The 17,676-nt window shown below is 48.8% G+C and overlaps 2 protein-coding genes across 2 annotated transcripts; one reads left to right on the top strand and one right to left on the bottom strand.

The window, feature by feature from the left end:
- The first annotated feature begins 647 nt into the window (after window positions 1-647).
- On the top strand, window positions 648-10,411 carry SMARCB1 (SWI/SNF related, matrix associated, actin dependent regulator of chromatin, subfamily b, member 1). The gene is made up of 9 exons (XM_008946215.1): window positions 648-755; window positions 1,441-1,470; window positions 2,703-2,832; window positions 3,409-3,546; window positions 4,198-4,325; window positions 4,880-5,046; window positions 5,492-5,682; window positions 8,992-9,123; window positions 10,045-10,411. Exons 1-9 carry the CDS (start codon window positions 662-664, stop codon window positions 10,082-10,084), a joined length of 1,050 nt encoding a protein of 349 aa, XP_008944463.1. The 5' UTR covers window positions 648-661; the 3' UTR covers window positions 10,085-10,411.
- A 2,585-nt stretch (window positions 10,412-12,996) lies between these two features.
- On the bottom strand, window positions 12,997-17,671 carry LOC103778619 (derlin-2-like; the record flags this gene model as incomplete). The annotated part of the gene is made up of 6 exons (XM_008946216.1): window positions 12,997-13,623; window positions 14,185-14,275; window positions 14,675-14,870; window positions 16,298-16,391; window positions 16,874-16,947; window positions 17,606-17,671. Coding segments are annotated over 6 exons (636 nt in total), but the record flags the coding sequence as incomplete, so codon positions are not given.
- Window positions 17,672-17,676: the final 5 nt, after the last annotated feature.

Here is a 17,676-nt window from a genome sequence, read left to right as displayed (position 1 = left end):
GAAACAGTTCTGTTGTTCAGCAGGTGCTGCTGTAGCCAACAGCACAGGTGAGGATCTTGTGCCAGGAGGAACAGAACTGCTTTACTGATGCTCAACAAATATGAAAGAGGATTTTTGGCAGTGATCACTTTGTATATGTTCAAAGGCTTTAAAACAAAAGACAAGTCTCGGGGCATTTGCTGTATCCGAGCAATGTCTGTATGGCCTAGCAGTTCAAAGTGGAAATGCTAACTGTCAGAGAGCTGAGCCTCTGGTTTGATTAAAGTCATACTGAGCACTGTGCGTTGAAACAGAAATTGACGTTTATGTTGTTCAAAAATACATGAAAATAAATGGAGTTTTTGTCTACTAAATGGATTATTATCAATGGTGAGAAGATTTTTTTTTTTTTTTGTATAGTGCTTACTGAAATAAGTGATGGTAAGTTGTGTTTTCTGTATTGCTGCAAAAATTGCAATGCTGTGTGATGGCAAACCCAGTACAGACTATAATGAAAAAGAACAACAACAAAAAAAAAAACCCTCCTCTTAGGAGGTCCCTCCTGTCATTACCAAGAGCGGAATTTGTTTCAGCTTCTGCTCAAAATCTCTGAGCTGGAACGCCAGGCAGAACACAGGGCCACGTCTCCACTTCTCTTCTGTAGGTGGGGAACTACCTGCGTATGTTTCGGGGTTCCCTGTACAAGAGATATCCCTCGCTCTGGAGGCGACTGGCCACAGTGGAAGAAAGGAAGAAGATAGTGGCCTCTTCACATGGTGAGAAGATGAGCAAACATTCCCAGGAATGTTTATCTGAAACGTTGTCTTGAGAAACTGTCTGTGGTGATTCAGAGGCTTGTGCAGCTGGAGGGCTATGCAAGTCCCTTCTGACAGCCCCAGTGAGGGAGCGCTCTGCAGTGCTGGCACTGGGAGCTCCTGGGTCAGCCTGGCAGCACACATCAACTGATCACACGTGTTCTAAAATGGAAACATCCATCATGGCTTTCCTGGGGTTGGCTGCCTTCATCAAAAAGCAAAAGGGATGTCTCAGAATCAGTACCATATTCCAGAAGAGACTTTTCTAGACTAAGAGGGGCATCTCTCTCTCTTTTGTCAGATAGGCAGGAGTGTTGTGAGGATGCCCTGTCACTGAAAATGTGCATCTTTGCTTAACGTTGCCCCTTGCAGGGACTGAATGTTTGTGCCTGCCAGGATGTGGTGTGGTGTGGTGCTGCTGATGTAACTGTCACAGTGAGAACAGAGCTGCCTCGGTATGATTTTCAGTGGGAGACTAATGACATGCAGTTAATCTTAGCCCTGTGACTTGTTGTACACTCTTTAGACTAAAGCATAATAAAAATAAATGGTTCATTCTGGACTTAATGTCTCCTTCCTCCAAGTATCCTGCTGACCTGTTGCTTTCTTCTCTTTCTTTTTTTTTTTATTTTGTTTTTCCTAACAGAAAATCAGCGGTCTCACAGTCCCAGAAGATGTAAGTCTTATCTGCCTGTTATTCTTAGCTGTGCTAGAGGAAGAATGTCCACCGTGACCTTTGGTGCTATTACAATATATACGAATGTCTAATCCTCTTCCTCTGATCTCTCCGTGTGGTCGCCCTAATTGTGCATCCTGATCACATGCTTAACTCTTCTTTCTCAGAACCTCAGCAGGACTCAAATGCAGATGGTCTCTAATTCAGCAAGAGCTGTTCTGAGGTTTCTGCCCCGTTCCCAAGTCCTATCAGCTTTTCTATTGATCATCACCTCTCTGTTTCCAACCTTTGAGTCCACTGAGGATGTATTGTTTTCTGGGCTTTTCCTCCCAGAGGAAGGCTATGGAATAGATTTCACATCGTTCTGGCAGAAGTAGGTGTGTAGAACTAAACTATTGATTGCAAAGGGCAACACAGTGTAGGAAAGAACTGTTTTTCTCTTCCTCTCCTTTGAGTAAAAGCACATTAGCTGGATTTAAGGACTTTATTTTCTGAAGTTTTGTTTTTGTAGCATTCACTTCCATCTTTGGTCATTTCATCTGTTATGAAATTTCCTTCAGTCTATAAATTTGCACCCTGGAAGGAGATTCATCCAGTGGTAGTAACTGAGGGAAGCTCATGTAATTCTAACCCTCCCTGTGTCTTGATTCTTAGTCCAAAGGAAAGCTGTCTTTAACAGAGTATAAACAGGATAAAGAGAGATTGATGCCTTTTGCCAGTCTTTGCTCTGTCACTACGCAGCCATTCCAAGGTGCCATACTGTTTTTGTCTTTTGGATTGTATTTCTTCTCTAAGGCTTTGTGGTGAGGATTGCCATGCATTAACTAAGACATTCCACCCCTGTTCCTGCTGTTTAGATAGATGTCCAAACCTGATTAGATTTCTTTAGTGCCAGCCACTGGCTGGGCTTCTAGTCACTCCAGTGCAAGTAATTACCCCATCAGCAGAGCATCCTGGTGTGTGTGGGAGAGTGGAGGCTTCTGGCGACTCAGTGACAGTGGAAAGTTTTGTTATCTCCATTTATTCCCTGTGTAGAAAATGCCATGTCAAAACCTTTCTCAATGATTAAATGTCTACGAGGAGACACATGAAGCCCGAAGGACTTTGGGGCACACACTTGTCCCACTGATTTAGTCTGCTGCAGGGAGAGCTTTTCACTATGCAGCCTATTAATGCTCCATTGCTATCTAGTAATTCTCCATGTTAATTACTGGCATCTTTCCTGGTAATAGATCATGGCTATACAACATTAGCCACTAGCGTGACGCTGTTAAAGGCCTCTGAAGTGGAAGAGATCTTGGATGGAAATGATGAGAAATACAAGGCAGTGTCTATCAGCACAGAACCTCCTACCTACCTCAGGTAACCAGCGCCGGAAGGGCCAGGATCAGAATGGAGCTGCTTGGAAGATCTCAGCTTGGGCAGGAGACACAGGGAATTGCATAAACCCAGGCCATAGTGCAGGGGGTGCCTGCCGGTCTGTGCTGACAGTCATTTGTAGTGTTGGGCAAGTGAAGATCTCCAGAGCATAAGGATTGGGTTACTGCCCACATACAACAGGAAGAATAACCTGCGTGTTTGGTGGTACAGCTCTTTTTGCAATTGCTGCATTCCAGCTGTAGCAGGTGTTGCAGAACATGTTCTCTGCACATCCTGCCTTCTGGAGACCTCACATTTCTCAGCAGTCCTTTTGTAAAGTATAGACAGAAAATCCAGATATGAACCTAGTATTTATAATGGTGCACCTGGATACCTAGCTGATGAATAACTGTGAGCTGGAGAATTGGCTTCTCTTCGTGGTGGAACAATATTGTTGAGGGTTCCAGAATAAAAGAGCAGGAGCCCATAACAGGCCTTAAAGTTTAAAATGAGACCATTCCTTGAGTAGTAGCAATGGTGCTCAGGGTCTGCAGTTTAACATACGGTCTCCTTCTTCAGAGAACAGAAGGCAAAGAGGAACAACCAGTGGGTGCCAACCCTGCCCAACAGCTCTCATCACCTGGATGCAGTGCCGTGCTCAACAACAATTAACAGAAATCGCATGGGCAGGGATAAGAAGAGAACATTCCCTCTGTGGTAAGACAGCTTCCTGCTTCTGAAAACCTGAGTGACACGCTGCCAGGGTAGTGCTCATGAGCTAAGACAGTGTTGTGATTCCTCTCTAATAGATAAAAGACACAAAGGTCACTAATTTAGAGGTTTTTAGTTAAACTGGATGTCTTGAGGCTCTTCCTTACAGCTGGCTAGCCTTGGCTCAGAGGAGGCTTTTGTCAGGAAAATGGCTCATTCTTTCCATGATGACTTTGTTCTGTGCTGATTTGCTGAGCAGTTGTCATTTGAGGAGCCTGCAAAGCCTCTCTGCAGAGGACAGGCTGCCTCTCACTGATGTACTTCAGTAACTTTGATCTAATTTATTCAATGTAAAGTGCTGCTGTGGCTCATGATGAACTTTCATTTTCCATTATGAAAGTAAAGGAAACCAAGATAAATGTAATCCCTGGAAGCTTCCTTGTTTTATTTGCAGGAATGTCTTACAATAGATGTAACAGAAGGTGATAAAGTGGTATTGGTTGCTGTAGCCCTGTAAGCTTGTGTTGAGGAGAGTCTAAAGACTGGCTGGGGAGCTGGGGTGTGGGGGTGGTTTCCAGCAAATGCTCCCTTCCCTCTGTGGGTGCCAGATGTGTCACGTGCTAGTTGCATATGCCGTGGTGTTGTTCTTTGTATTAGCTTTGATGACCATGACCCAGCAGTGATCCATGAGAATGCATCCCAGCCAGAGGTTCTGGTTCCAATCAGGCTTGATATGGAGATCGATGGGCAGAAACTCAGAGATGCCTTTACGTGGAACATGAATGGTATGTAGGAAGGAGGGTTTCCTGAAGCTGGAGAGAGATAGTTGTAACCATCACCAAATGTGAGAAAAAGAACAAGCATGCGTGTGCATGCCCTTGCCCTGTGCACACAAAGCTTTAAAGCTGCCCCACTTTGGGCTGTATTCAGCCCTCCCATCTCTTAGTGAATGCTCTGCCACTTCATGGGTTGCAGGCATTCCTGGACGAAAGTAATCCAAAGAGTTTAACTGGCCTGTTCAGACCCAGCTGATAAGCTCGGGAGACTATTCTGTTAGCTGAGGTACCCCAAATACAGAACAGTCAATGTGTGTGGCTCCTTTGTGTGTGTGGATCATTAGCCCATAGCTGCATTGTCTCTGCAGGGCATGTAAAGAGGGCTGTAAACCCCTGTGTCACTGTGCATGTCCTTACAAACCTCATACCAAACACCCTTTTAAAAGCAAAAGGTGCTGCACTTGGGATTCCTTTTGTCACTCTGTGGGGTTTTTTGTATTCTGTCAGTGACAGACATTGACTTCTAAGATTAATGCTGTCTGTTCATTCTTGTTCTGTATCAGAAAAGCTAATGACCCCAGAAATGTTCTCGGAGATTCTTTGTGATGACCTGGATTTGAATCCTCTGACCTTTGTCCCTGCTATTGCCTCTGCCATCCGACAACAGATCGAGTCGTACCCAACTGACAGCATCCTAGAAGATCAGTCAGACCAACGGGTTATTATTAAGGTAATACAGGAAGGGGGCAGAATGTGAGCTGAACCATTTGGGGGTGTCTGGTTATGTTGTGGGGGAGCAAGAGTACAAAGGCTTCCATCGGAGCGGAGGAGCTCTTAATTCTAGTCCTGTATCCTCATTGCATTTTGTCCTTTGTATTGAGAACAGAACCAAGCTGGCAGAATATGAAATGTTCATGTGCCAGCCCTTGAGATGATGAAATACTTAAGTTAAAACATTGTCATGTTCTTTTGGAAGAACTTAACCTTGGTGAGCAAAGCTGAGTTGTTTTCATGCTGCTGCAATGAAGAATTCAGTTAAGGAGTCCTGTGGATATAGTGAACGAGAACTTACTGCTCTGCTTCTCTTTTCCAGCCTCTGCCTCCTCAGTTAAATTCCCTTTGACAAACTATTGTGAAAATGGAAACGAATGACCTGTTTCTTCCCTTGTCTCCAGCTAAACATCCATGTAGGAAACATCTCCCTTGTGGACCAGTTTGAGTGGGACATGTCAGAGAAGGAGAATTCACCAGAGAAGTTTGCCTTGAAGCTGTGCTCAGAGCTTGGCTTGGGTGGGGAGTTTGTCACTACTATTGCCTACAGCATCCGGGGACAGCTGAGCTGGCACCAGAAGACATATGCCTTCAGGTACAGAACTCTCATCTTCCTGGTATGGCTCTGGGGTGTGTTCGTGCTTCGTGGGCAGCCACAGCACAGGATCTTGGAACAGCTGACCTGGTGCAGAAAGTCTTATTGGTCCTCCTTACAGTTTTTCCTGCTTGTGCTCATCTTTCCCTGTTGGGTGTAAGACATTTCAGGACCAAATACTGATGAAATGTCAGCTTCTGCTGCAGCATGAAAGGCTGTTGTAGTTAACAGTGACGGAATATGTTGTGTCTCCCTCTTTAATGGACGTTCATGATGAGCCCCACATATGTGCATATGTTTCTGTTTTGTTGGCTTTGCCTAGCTTGGGCCAGCCACGGCCTCCAGCTTTGGTGTTTTGAACTAAGACTGATTGAAGCTGTAGCTCTCCTCTACCCTGGCTGACGTGAAAGTTGGCTTGATCATAGGCCCTTCTTACAGCTGGAATGCAGCAGTGTCAGGTTTGATCAGTCAGCTCTGTAACTCCTCTCCTAAAGATAATGGTTTCCAGTTGTGCTGAGTTGTTCTCAGCGGGGTGTTGCTGAGTCTGCAGGCTGGGTCCCCTCACGTTTGCTGTGAGGCTTTTTGACCTCGGGTCGTGGAGACAGGCGAGGAAGTTTGGGAGTTGGGCAGATCTGTTTGCAGAAGGTGAGGGAATGGTTGAGTTGACAGCAGTTTTGTAGAGGTAGGTGAAGGAAGCTGGATGACCTGCCTGGCAGCGAAGGGACACGTGCCCAGCTCTGCCCTACCTCAGGCAGAGGGCAGAGAGGAGTTGGTGTGGGGTTAAGGAACGAGGAGCTAGAGGTTGTGGGGCACTGATCTGCTCTGGACCAGCTGCTCTTCCACTAGTCCACCTGCTTCCTCTGGAGGTTATTTCTGTCCTGAAAAATCTTCCACAGCAACTACTTGGTTCTCCCCTTGCTTCCTGTCAGTTAGTAACTTGCAGCAAGTTATGTTGCAGTCAGTGCTGCCCAGGCTCTCTCAGATGCATCGTATCAATGTCAACTTCATGCTGTTCTCTCTAAAAACATACATCTGGCCATGGTTACTAAAGAGTGCTTCCTTTTAGGGATAGTTCAGGCAGGTAGATTTCAGGCCTTCTTTAGACTGTGGCAGTACTGCAAGGAGGAGAATCAAAAACTAGGAAAGGAACCTCAGTAGAACAAAGTACATAAACATGAGCTGTTTTGGGAGGAAAAACATCTAATTTAAATCTTGTTTTGTGTCATAGTACAGGCATGCCCTCCTCTTCCCTTTTTTCTCCCAGCAAAGGAATACTTTTGAAGCCTTACAGTGATTAATGGTATTTGGGTTCTGTGGTTGGTTAGTTCCCAAATTCCCAAACCACAGGAGTGGTGGTTGCTCCAGAGTCATTCCACTGATGTATGGAAAGGGTCTGCTTTAGATGTATCAAAAGAACCTTAATATCTCAAGGGACTGGGGGGCTGAGAAGTCATGTGCCTCTTAATCATCTGAGGGAGAAGTGAAACGGTCTTTTAGATGATGGAAGCCAGGGCAGTTCTTTCAGCTGGCCTGCTCCCTGCAAAACCAGGAGAGCCTGGAAGCCCAGTGGCAGGGCTGGAAGTGGACAGGTAGCTGATGCTACCTGCTGGGATTTTCAGGGGGAAGGGTTGCTGTGACGATTCCCACCATGGTACTGAGTGTTCCCAGTGGTGGCACACAGCAGTTAACAGCCAGTTTTGCCTTCGAGACCTGATTGCTGGCATGGGTTCTCCCCCACCCCAAATCTACAGGCCTGAGGAGTCACCTTCTCCAAGTGACTGTTGGCACGGCTGTGCCACTGCTGCCCCAGGCCTGGGCCTCAGCAAAGGGAGCCTCTTGTTCTGCTGGGAGTCCTGCAGCTGCCAGGGCACTCCAGTCATCCTGCCAGCAGCACTGTCCTCGGATATGTTATGGGAACATAACGGGAGGAGGAGTTCTCCTACTTCAGAGCCTGGGAGACGACGATTTTTTTTCAGTTTACCTCTGATTCTTTGCTAAAGAAATGTGGTGTCTGGGTTGGCTTGTTTAATTAAGTTCTATGGATGAGGCCAGCTTTCCAACCCCATGTAATTCTAGTGGGTGCTCTGTGTTAAGCATAGTAAGTGAGGCAGAAACCACATTATCAAGTCAAAAAGGCAGTTCAGATGTAGCATTTAGCCTGGAACGTGTAGCAGTCTGGGGCCAAGGCCTGGTTTGGAGTGTCGCTTGGTGGACATCAGCAGTACAGGAAGTAGACTTGACTAAATGTTCCTTCCAGGTTAAAATACCGACGGCTCTAGGTTCATTTTTCATTGTAGCACTGCTTTGAAGAGCTGTTATTTTAGATTCATAGCTTTCAGGCAGATGTTGTCTGTTCTCATGGCGATTACTGTTTGAGTTCCTTCCTGGGGGAGCACAGGGCTGCCCACAGAGGAGGCAGATCCCTGGGGAGTGGGGCAGATGTGTGCACACACCAGCCACAGGGCTCCTCACACATGCTCGGGCTGAGCTGCTTTCTAGAATTCAAAGCAAACATTTACATTCTGAGGCTCCTCTGTATTTATGCTGGGCTTCCGGCTCCACTGTCAATATTTGGGAAGCTACTCCTGGTCAATTCCTGTTGACTTTTACTGAAAAGTGGCTAGTGAAGCAGTAAATACTTTTATGCATGTGATAATACAGCTGCTGTGGGTGGAGAGGTCTCTGAGGAGCAGATCTTGTGATGTGGGACAGAGGCTGGTGTTTCACTGCTTGTGCAGGGAGTAGCTATTGCCTCTGGGTGCAACAGCAGGTCCTAAAAGACTGACCTTTCTGTGGCAACTAACGGGGAGAGCAATGCTTGTTCCACCACTGGGCTCCTATCCCACCAGGCTCCCCAGGAACACACGCTTTTGCCAGGGAAGAACTGTCAGAGGTGTGCTTGGTGAACTACAGCTAGACCAAAGCTGGACAGAGCGCCCTGTTAACAGCTCCTGCTCTGGGAGAGGTGTTCCCAGCACTAGGAGACTGGTATGAACTTTGCCTGTGCAGATGCTGTCCACCACTTAGTGGCCTTTGCAGGAGAGAATTGCATCAGGCACAGTTGTTTTGACAAACCCTTCTCTGATGGTGAAAAGAGATGGTTGTAGTTGGTCTCCCAGAAACTTCAGGCTCCACGGTATTGTCACCATCAGGCCTGTGTGTGCTCCTGGCAACCAGACTGAGGGGCTCAGAGGGAGCACTTAAGCCTGAAACACTGTAAGTGGTGCTTTGTTGTCCTGCTGGTAGCCCAGAGGAGGGCTCTGGGCCCACTGACGGGTGCTGCTTTTTGCCCTCTGCCCTACTGTGCAGTGAGAACCCTTTGCCGACGGTGGAGATCGCCATCCGCAACACGGGGGATGCTGACCAGTGGTGCCCTCTCCTGGAAACCCTCACAGATGCCGAGATGGAGAAGAAGATCAGAGACCAGGACAGAAATACAAGGTGCTGCCACTCGTTCAGAAAGTTCCCTTCTGGCCTGTCTCTAAGACAGACGTTAAAGGCTTTGATGTTTGTTTGTCTCTGCTGAGAGCCAGCTGGCAGGATTTCAAACTTGCACACCAGAAACTCCCATCCTATAGCTTCAGGATATTAAACTGTTATCACCTTACTCCACAAACACTTAAATCTCTACTTTAACCATCTCCTGCTTGAAGCAAAGGTTTGGTTTGGTTTTTTTTTCCCTCCTCTGGGCTCTCTGGTTGTGCAGGAGCATTTTTTTTCTATAAGAAGGCATTCATCCAGAATGTTGGAGTCTGATACACTGTCACACTACCTAGAGTCCTGCCACGAGGCTTTCTTTTGTGTAGGGTAACATGTTTGATGTAGGAATGGGCAAACTCTGGGCTCCAGCCTGACCTGTGCCAGCATGGGAGCAGTGCTGTGGTTCAGGAGGAGCTCTGCCCACCAGAGACCAGCTAAGCCATGTTTGACAAGCACTCAAGAGCACTTGCTCCTACTTGGTGAAATTGCTCTTGGCAGATAGGAATGAACTGATAAAAAGCCTCCAGAAGATAGATTGTGGGAACAGTAAATATGCTGGCTCAGCTCTTTCCCAGAATTTTTTTTTTTTTTTTACTGCTGATTAACAGATTCAGAATTATTTTGCTTCTTGGCTATGGCTGAGAATAGTTTCAGCAGTGATCAGTTCAATCCAGGTTAATGAGCAAAAGTGCCCTAAAAGCTGTTACTGAAAATAATGCCTCAGCCTTGTCAACAGGGGCACTCTCAGGTGACCAGGGAGGTCTATCTAGGCAATAAACCTGTCTAGAGTTCACAAAGCTGTGTCAGCCTCCCCAGAAGTGTTGGTTTTAATAAGGTTTCATGTGACTAACCTGGCACTTACTGTACCTCTCTCTCTCCTAGGCGCATGAGACGTTTGGCCAATACTGCTCCAGCCTGGTAACCTTCCTGTTGTGACACTGGTGCTCTTCCTACAGACTTTATCCCTACTCCTCTCCCCAGATGGATCTAGGATTGGCAGGGGTCTTTCTGTCCCTGAAGGGGACATGCATTCCACTTGCCAAGAGTTCCCAGTACTGCTGACTTCTGCCCCCGCCCCCTCCACCTAAATGCCACGTAGCAAGGCCACTGTTAGCACATGATCTAGCTGAGACCTGTGGCAGCTGTTGGAGCCCTTCTATACCTGTGTGTGGACAGTGTAAAGATTCTTTTGTATAGGTGCAACGTGCACTATTAGGACAACTTTTTAAATAAAAGGAATGCATACTACCTAGGGCTGAGTTCAGTCAGTTTGAGTGAATAGTGAATCTCTCCACACTTGCTTCTGCTCTGGTAACTGAACAGGCCCAGGGCCTAATATTAAACTTTTGGGTGTAATGCTGAACACTTATGTGCATTCAGTTCTCGTAAAGCCCAGTGGAAACTTTTCCTTCAACAGATAAAACAGCCCAAAACCTTTTGCTGCAGGGTAAAGTGATATTTGGACTTAAAACTAGAAGCAAACAACTTGCTAAAGGACTGGTCTGTTGGCACATGTGCTGCAGGCTGTGGTGAACTGGGGGAGATGTTCTGCTGGCTCACTTGGCAAGGGTAGAACAGTTTAGCTGAAATCACCAATGTAACAGTAATTTCTGTCAGCTGTCAACCTGCTGTGTGGTGAACCTTTTTTTTTTTTTTTCCTGTGAGGACTGCAGCTGGAAAAGAACAGTCTCTGAACTGGTACAGAAGCTGGAGCCTGCAGCTCCCTGCAGCTAGTGGCTTTGTTATATATGTCAGCTGTATAGCTATATATAGCTTTGCTATATATGTCAGCACATAGAGCTGCCAGTTACTGTGCATAGGGCACCCAAAGCAAACTTTGTCTTAGATCCCTTAGCACTGCTAAGCATCAGGATTTTGCAGTACTAGAAACAACCTGTCTTTCCCCAAGGAGTTTATAAACAGAAAATACATTGAAGTAATATTAACAAAATTCAAGCTTGCTTAAAAAACTACTTGGAGTCTCCCTTGTTGTTGAGGTACCCCAGCTCTTTGATAAAGAGCTCCTGCCATTCACTGCCAGAGCTGTGAGTGTTGGAGGGCAGGCAGCCTTTGCTGGCAGCCCAGCAGTTCTCTTCAGCCCTTCAGGGTGACGCCAGTGGGTTTTACGATCCTGGCTGATCCACCCACACTGCCAGCACAGTCAGAAAACACTCTCTGGCCTTAATTTATCATGTTTAGACTTGAGTATAGCAGAGCCAGTTCTGATTCCTGGGTGGGAGGGAACTTATTCCAGATGTTACTCTGCAGGAACCACAGACTTGCCATTTAGCAATAATATTGCAGTCTATCCTGGGCTCCCGCACCAGAGCGGGACCCTGTCCACTCCTCCTTATTAGAGAGGCTGAAAGGTTATTTCAGCAAGTAAGATGAAACCTGGGACTCCTGCTGCATCTTGGCCTCCCCATACGTAACACGTTGCCTCATGGACAAAAACTCCAGCTCTGCCCAGGAACACTTCAGCCTCTTGATTATGCTCAGGTACACTGCGAGCAGCTTCCCCGGGGAGCTGACCCAAACAAGCATGAAACTGATGTAGCCTTAAGCTAGCAACTCCAGTGTGATTTCTGAATTGCTGTGAAGCTTGTGGTTACCTAACCCTGAAGTTCACAAGGTATGGACACACACAGACTGCGGCTTCTGCAGTGGACTTACAGGTACCTTCCCCTCTGCTTCTCAAGCCCCAAAGGCTGTAGGAACAGCCACAGGCAAGGCAGGACAGTCTAGGGGTCCGGGTCCCAGGAAAATGAGACCTTCAGCCATCTTTCTCTGTGTAGTAGGACTACTAGGGAACAGCTAGGAGCAGCTTTCCTGCTCTATAATCACAGCTCCTTATCTTAATCTAGTACCCCACCTAAAAAGCATAGCCTGCCTTTTGCACTGCGAAGTCCCATTGCAGAAGCAAGTTAGAACATCTGCAAACTAAAGGCAAACTCATTCCAGGGACTGAAACACCAGCTCTGTGTTGTTAGGTCATGAGCAAAGCACATGGTCAGTCACTGTTGAGTGTGAGGCTGCTTAGCCCTCAGTACCAGCGTCTCCTAGAACAGGATTACCATCTCTACAGCTCTTTCATCCTTTTCCTAGAGAGAAATTTAAGTACAGCAAAACAGCTTCTTCAAGTAACATCCTATTTTTCATAAGAAAGGTGTTTCCATGGGAAACCCTCAAAGGAGGTGGGAGTGGGGGGCTGTGGCTCAATCTTACTTTGCCACAAGGCTTCCGTTTGATTCGTAACTGGACTCTGGCTACTCCCATTACATAGTTTTAGTGGTGGTTTGAAGCTCATCCAGCCGAGCAGGCAGCTGTGTGACCAGATGAGCTGTCCTGAGACAGGGTTTGCAGGTTTCCTCTGAAGGCTTTGAGCTCTGCTACAAGCACAGGTGGGTACTGCATTACCAAGAATGACCCAATCCACCGAGTACAGCTGTTCATGGCAAGCACTAGCTTGTTTAGTTTTCACTAAAATGCAGATGTTTACATTCCAGAACAAAAAAATTCAACAACAGTGGAATTACACTGCGTGTGTAGACAACTTTTATTACTTGTGTCAAATGCTCCTTCCAGTCACTGCCTGGACCGAGCATCCAGCGCTGTCCCCTGTCCTTTCCCAAGCATCCCCTTCTCCAACTAGACACCCCCCTGCCCTTCATACTCCACAGTCCTGCTGACAGAAGAGGGGAAGGACATCTTCCAGCTGGCCTGAACTTTGCCCACCAAAAAAAGAAAAGCCCACACAAGCAACCTGGCAGTTTTTGAGTAAAGTCCTGATGAGTCCTGGTGAATTGCTGCCTCTGCCAGAAACAGACAGACAACTGAAAAATAGACTTTAATGTAAAGACTTTGGAAACAACAAACAAAAAAGGAGCAGGAGCAGAGAGGAAAGGAGGAGGCTGAGCTGGATTCTACCATGGTGGAGTTGGGAATACGACTTCACGGAAAGCCCACGAAGGTCTCACAACAGTGAGATCCAGGAGCTTCAGTCCTTGTACAGAGGGCAGGAGTCACCCGGCACACAGCAAGCCGTCAATGGCAACAGAAGGAGTAACTGGCTTAACACCCCATTTGGTACTTATTCCCCATGGAGCAACTGAGGAGCCACCACAACTTCCCATCCCTGTCCCCAGGACACCTCCGTAAGCATTCATCAGTTCTTGGTGCAAAGCTCTGTGGAACCAGCTGGTGCAAGGGGAAGATGGGCCACTCATACAAACAGCAAAACATTGCACATTAGAATGCAAACTGGTGATATTCCAGTAGGACCTCTGGGCTACAGCATAAGTCCAGTTGGAAGAGAGGAATCTGGCCACATGGAGGAGTCCCCTGTGCTACTGTGGATGCTGCTGCTGGTTCTGGTCTTGGTCTCTAGGTTGGTCTACTGGACGATCCTCAGGGAGAGGGTTATAGTTGGGATCCTCTTCAGGTGTGTCAAATACCATCTTCCTGGCAAGGGACATACCCGTCCCACCAAGCAGGCAGGTTAGGAGAGCGAGGCGAGGATGAAACCCCCAGCCCTCCTAGGAACACCAGAGCCCTGCGCAGGGTTGGCTGTAGGCCACAGCCACTTACTTGCCTCCTGCCCCAGCACTAACAGTTCTGCTCAGCTCACTACACAACGACAACAGTACCTGCTTCCTCCATCACTAGCCCAGCTGTGCCCCTTGGCACAAAGCAGAGCATATCCTGCTTTCTTAAACTACAGGAATACATCAGGAAAAATCCAACCTGCACTATCTAGCACTTCCACAAGCAGCAAGAACACTCCAGTTCAAGCAGCAAAGCTCGGGGTAGCAGCAGCTGCTCTGTGGGCGCTGTGTATGTATGGATATAACGTGCAGGGTGCCAGTGCTTTCTGCAGCAGGGGCAGGAACGGTCAAGGTGAGGTGCCAGCAGCATGAATCACGTCCTCTGGTTACCCCACGCTGTCACAGCCTGGTTTGCTATGAAAGTGACCCAGGCTGGGAAGCAACACAGCAAAGCCCAGAAAGAACCTGCTTTACTTACAGAAAGCTGGGGGTTAACAGCAACTTCTTTCCTCCAGGCTGGTTGGGGAAAACATCTTCCAAGAAATAATAGATGTGACCCACTGCAATCCCTGGGGATAGATGTCACCAAGGTCAGGCCCAGCTGTGACTCCTTTGTCAGCTGAGCCACAGCTGTTCGGAGCTTAAGCAGGAGGAAGCTCTAAGAACCCCTCAGCCATGTACCCACACCCCAGGTCCCACCAGAGCCACCTGCACTGCAGTGCCAAAGGGCCAGGCTGTCTGCTGTGCCCAACTTCTGCCAGTGGAGGAGACACAGCAAAACGCAGGTGACAGGCAAGAGCTCAGGCATGGGGCTGGCCACCCAGCAGCCTCAGCCAGCCCACTTTAGGAAACCCACCATCTTAAATAAGATGAAACCAAGAGATGGTGCTAGTGCCCCAGTAGCATCTATGAGACTAGAGAGCACTGCCAAGTGCCCTTGTTCCCAGTCCTCACCAGCTTGGGCTTACCCAGTAAGTCAATGATGATGGAGTTGCCCAGGAGCAAAGAGAATCCCATCAGCACCCACGGCAAGAAGGGGGCCTGGAAGTTAAGAAGCCCAAAGAAGTTCATGCGGATGTACGGGTTCCTGCGACTCCACACGTACACCAGCATGATGGTGAAAGCCTGGCCCAGGAAAAACAGGCTGGCAAAGAGTCCAAATAGCTGGGAACTACTGAGTCAAGGAAAAACCTCACACCCAGTGCACCACCTCCAGCCAGCACAGGCTGCCTTGTGACTAGAAAACCCCGAACCACAGGCAGCTACTGCAGCATGCATGACACCGCCCATGCCACCAAACCTTTCCTGGGCTGGCTGAGATGTACCAATGTCCCGCCCCATGCACCACATTTCCCACCCTGCCACCCCAGAACAAGACACTCTGGAGCAGCCTGTACAGACTGCTTACTTCTTAGGCTGCTCTCTACAACCATCAGAGAGCAGGGAGCTCATATAGTCACCTCCAAAAAATGACCATCAAAAGTGACCTTCAGAGAAGGGCCTTCACATTCTTACAGTACCTGGGACATGTAGCACATAACTAGCTCACATCCAGTATCTGCTTTCTACAGAAGAATTCCAAGAGGAAGATGGCTCTGGCAATTCACAGTCACCTTCTCCAGAACAGGAGACAGCCAGAGGCAAACCATTCCCCTGCCCTTGCTGTAGTTGGATGCCAAATCCACTTAAGGCCAGGCGCGTGGCTGCCAAACACATGAGGACAGCCAGGAGGCACCAGAGTTCACACAGCTTCACTCAGAGCTCTAGGGAGAGCAGTGCTCTGAGCCATCTGCAGAAGACAGCAGCAAGTCATTCAGAAAAGGCTTTATGCTGGAGAGGGGGCGATTTCTCCCCATCAGAATATTTTGTCCTACAATAAAAGAACTTCTTAAGATGGATGATGATATCTCCAGCCATTGAGAGGATGCGAGGTGGGCTCCTGCTGCCTGATATGCTGATGGCAGACAGTGTGTGGGCACCACACGCCTTGTGCTTACAGCTTCGTGTCCTTCCCTTCAGCTGCAGCTGGGATTCCTGGGCCGGCCTCCTGCCAACCCCAGTGGTGCTCCAGGGCTCCGCACTCAGAGCTGCCACAGCTGCCCTGCCAGTGTAACAAGGGGCTTCCTTTCAGGCTGAGCTTCCCGAGCACACTGCCATGTGTCCTCTGCTGGGCTCAAGGAGCCCACCCCCTGGCAGGCACACCAACGCTTCTGCAGACACCAGCACAAGGACAGGCAGCTTCTCCTCTATTTTGCTTTTGCTCTAAGTGTCCCGGACGAGGCACAGGCCAGGAGACAAGGGCAGGCAAGACAAGGGGCACAAGCTGTGCCAAACAGCCAGGTGTTGTCCCTGCACCACAAGCTCAGCAGAGCTCTCCCACAGTTCAGGGCACGAGCCTGGCAGGCCTGGAGCACAACAGGGCACTCTGCCCAAGGCACCAAGAAGGTTCACAAGCCAGCTGTGCTGCTCAGCAGGCGGGTGCCTGCTACAGACCACAGCATACAGCCAGGATACAGAGCCCTAGCAGACAAGCCTCACATCCACAGCACCTCAGAAGACACTGAAGAGCCTCAACCAACTCAAAAGGATACTGTCATGAGAAACCCTCCAAAGAGGAACATGAAGACAAAGTCAGCCGTCCTCCCGCGGAAGGAGCCTTCCTCCAGCATGCGGCAGTACCTGTAGCTGGGAGCGGGAAAGAGGGAGGGGTTGCAGTATAGGAAATTAACAGCTGGCCACTGTGACCTCACCGCTTGCCTGCACGGGGAACGAGCCAGCTGCAAGCACAGGAAGCTGCCAGCCAGGTGTCCAAGCCCCAGGGCAGAACAGCGCAAACTCCACCTCACACCCCTGAGCCCAGGAAAAGAAAGGGGCATCAGCCAGAGCTCACCCCAGCCACGGGCACCGCTCTCCAGCGTGAGCCGCAGCAGCGCTGCCAGCTGCTCTGGCATTTGGGCAGGGGCTGCCCTGCAGCAAGCAGAGATGAAGGTGCAGGAGGTGGCCATAGTGGTGGAGGGAGTGGCTACAGCTGAGCCCAAGAGAGCCAAGGGATGAATACACAGCTCTAGACTGCTGCCAAGACAAGTCAGCCTGGGGAGGAAGAGGGATGGGGGAATTGCATCTAAGCCAAAAAGGGAGCAGAGAGCTTCACTGAGACCAAAGGATACAGAAATATCATGTTGAAAAAGAAACTGAATCCCAGAGGCCCAAAAAAGAGGAAGTTGGTGATCAGCCTCCATATCTGAAAAAGAGAGGAGACAAAAAGGGAGGTGGACAGACAAGTCTCTCCCCATCCCATATACAGCAGCCCATCCCTCTATGTACTGGGGATGCCTGGTCATGCACCCATCCTCTCAGAACAGCCCCTGGACACCAGACAGCTGCAGCACCTCCACGTGGGATCTCCCCCCGTTGCCCACATCAGAGTACCTTGCCTTTCCAGGTGTGGGAAAGAAGATTTCTCTACTTTTCTGGAAGGGACCAACAGCCACAATTCAGCACCCAGAGCCAAAGCAAACCACTGTGTTGTTCTCGGAAGGAACCAACCAGCCACAATTCAGCACCCAGAGCCAAAGCAAACCACTGCTCATGCACCTCTACAATAGAGCCTTCCCCACCCAAACTGGCATCAGCCAGCTGAACATCTCAGCATCACAGCACAGGAGGAGACAGGTTTTTAGTAAAGGAAAAAAGGACACGCCAAGATGGTTTATGGCAGAGAAAGGCAAGAAGAAATTCTCTACATCTGGGCGTCTGTGACAAGAGCATGACAAGAACCATGTTGGCAGCCCAGCTCCCACCAGGCAGAGCACTGCCGGGGCACCCGGGGCCCAGCCCGTCACACGCGCCCCTCGCAGGGAAGGGGCAAGAGGAGCCCCAAAGCCCGGGCGAGGCCTCACCTGGAACTTCCTGAAGATGAGGTCGGGGTTGAAGTAGAGCTGGAATGGGGTGATGAACTCCAGCTGCTGCG

Source organism: Merops nubicus, unplaced genomic scaffold, assembly GCF_000691845.1.
Source record: "Merops nubicus isolate BGI_N331 unplaced genomic scaffold, ASM69184v1 scaffold42268, whole genome shotgun sequence".
NCBI classification, from domain to species: domain Eukaryota; kingdom Metazoa; phylum Chordata; class Aves; order Coraciiformes; family Meropidae; genus Merops; species Merops nubicus.
Note: the sequence above shows the minus strand (reverse complement) of the source record. Positions and strands in the feature narration are given on the sequence as shown.

Coding starts and splice junctions, on each gene's coding strand:
- SMARCB1 (XM_008946215.1), top strand. CDS start 662: ATGTTTCGGGGTTCCCTGTACAAGAGATATCCCTCGCTCTGGAGGCGA. Junction 1,471..2,702: donor GTCTCACAGTCCCAGAAGAT/GTAAGTCTTATC, acceptor TCCTGGTAATAG/ATCATGGCTATACAACATTA. Junction 3,547..4,197: donor AAGAGAACATTCCCTCTGTG/GTAAGACAGCTT, acceptor TCTTTGTATTAG/CTTTGATGACCATGACCCAG.